Source organism: Acyrthosiphon pisum, unplaced genomic scaffold, assembly GCF_005508785.2.
Source record: "Acyrthosiphon pisum isolate AL4f unplaced genomic scaffold, pea_aphid_22Mar2018_4r6ur Scaffold_19844;HRSCAF=20535, whole genome shotgun sequence".
In the NCBI taxonomy this organism is placed as follows: domain Eukaryota; kingdom Metazoa; phylum Arthropoda; class Insecta; order Hemiptera; family Aphididae; genus Acyrthosiphon; species Acyrthosiphon pisum.
In genome coordinates, this window is record NW_021769141.1 from 1 (window position 1) to 1,184 (window position 1,184).

At 26.1% G+C, this 1,184-nt stretch overlaps 1 protein-coding gene across 1 annotated transcript; it reads left to right on the forward strand.

The window, feature by feature from the left end:
- Positions 1-451: 451 nt before the first annotated feature.
- LOC103311799 (trimethylguanosine synthase-like) lies at positions 452-1,122 on the forward strand (the record flags this gene model as incomplete). Its single annotated transcript, XM_008191512.1, has 3 exons — positions 452-614; positions 674-769; positions 892-1,122. Coding segments are annotated over 3 exons (490 nt in total), but the record flags the coding sequence as incomplete, so codon positions are not given.
- Positions 1,123-1,184: the final 62 nt, after the last annotated feature.

Here is a 1,184-nt window from a genome sequence, read left to right on the forward strand (position 1 = left end):
AAAACAATTGTTACAACAAAAATTACAAAATTGAAGTATGAAACATATTTGAATTAATATTACTTTTAAAATTGTTGTTTGTAGTTAGTTTTTGAGTATTATTTCAAAATCGTAATTCCATTTGTTTTGCAAATAATTAATCATCAACTATTTTATAGCTGAAATATACACATTACGTTGTACAATAGTTTTTGTAAAATTCATAATATTTAGAACTTTCAGGAAGCTTATTTTTTATAAATAATCTTTGATAATTGAGTTAACTATTGAGTATACAAGATTAATATATATAAAATTATGCTCTGTTGTTTATATTATATTGAATGAAATTCTATAGCTACTTAAAATGTATTATGATATTATAATTTATTACTAAAATTAATTATGAAAAAAAAAAATTGTGTACAAGCATAGAGTTGAATAAATTAAATTATTTATATGCATATGTTAGAATCCTCATCAAAATTCAATAATTAAAAAGACTCACTCAAATCAATTGAATTGCCAATTTAACACCAATAATCTTCATCAAAATAAACAGTTGCCTACTAAATACTGGTCAATGAGGCACTTGTTATTTACAAATTTTGATCGCGGTATTCTCTTGGATACAGGTAATTCAACTATTTTCCGTTTAAATCTTATGTTTTTAAACAATGTTTTTTATTTAAAGAGAGCTTCTATTCAGTCTGTCCAGAGGTATTAAGCTATCATATAGCAAAGCGTTGTAAAAATAACATAGTGTTGGATCCTTTTTGTGGAGCTGGTGGTAATATTATACAGCTCGCAAAAACATGCAAACGAGGTATTATTATTATAATGTTACATAATATTTCACTTAAAAAGAAAAATATATTAAAAATAAGTTTTAATATAACTATTTGTGTTTAGTCTTAGCATGCGATATTGATCCGAACAAGATAAGATTAGCACGGAATAATGCTGAGATATATGGTGTTCCTCATAAAATTGATTTTGTAGTTGGTGACATTTTTCAAATTTACCTGAAGTTAAGAGCGGATGTAGTATTCATGTCACCACCGTGGGGAGGACCAGGATATTCATTTGATAAAAGCTACAGTTTAACTTCTATGTGTGATAATTATTTCAGGGGAGGTTTTGGTATTTTTGATATTGTTAAAACTATTGCGCCTAATATTGCATTTCATATGCCGAAAACCACA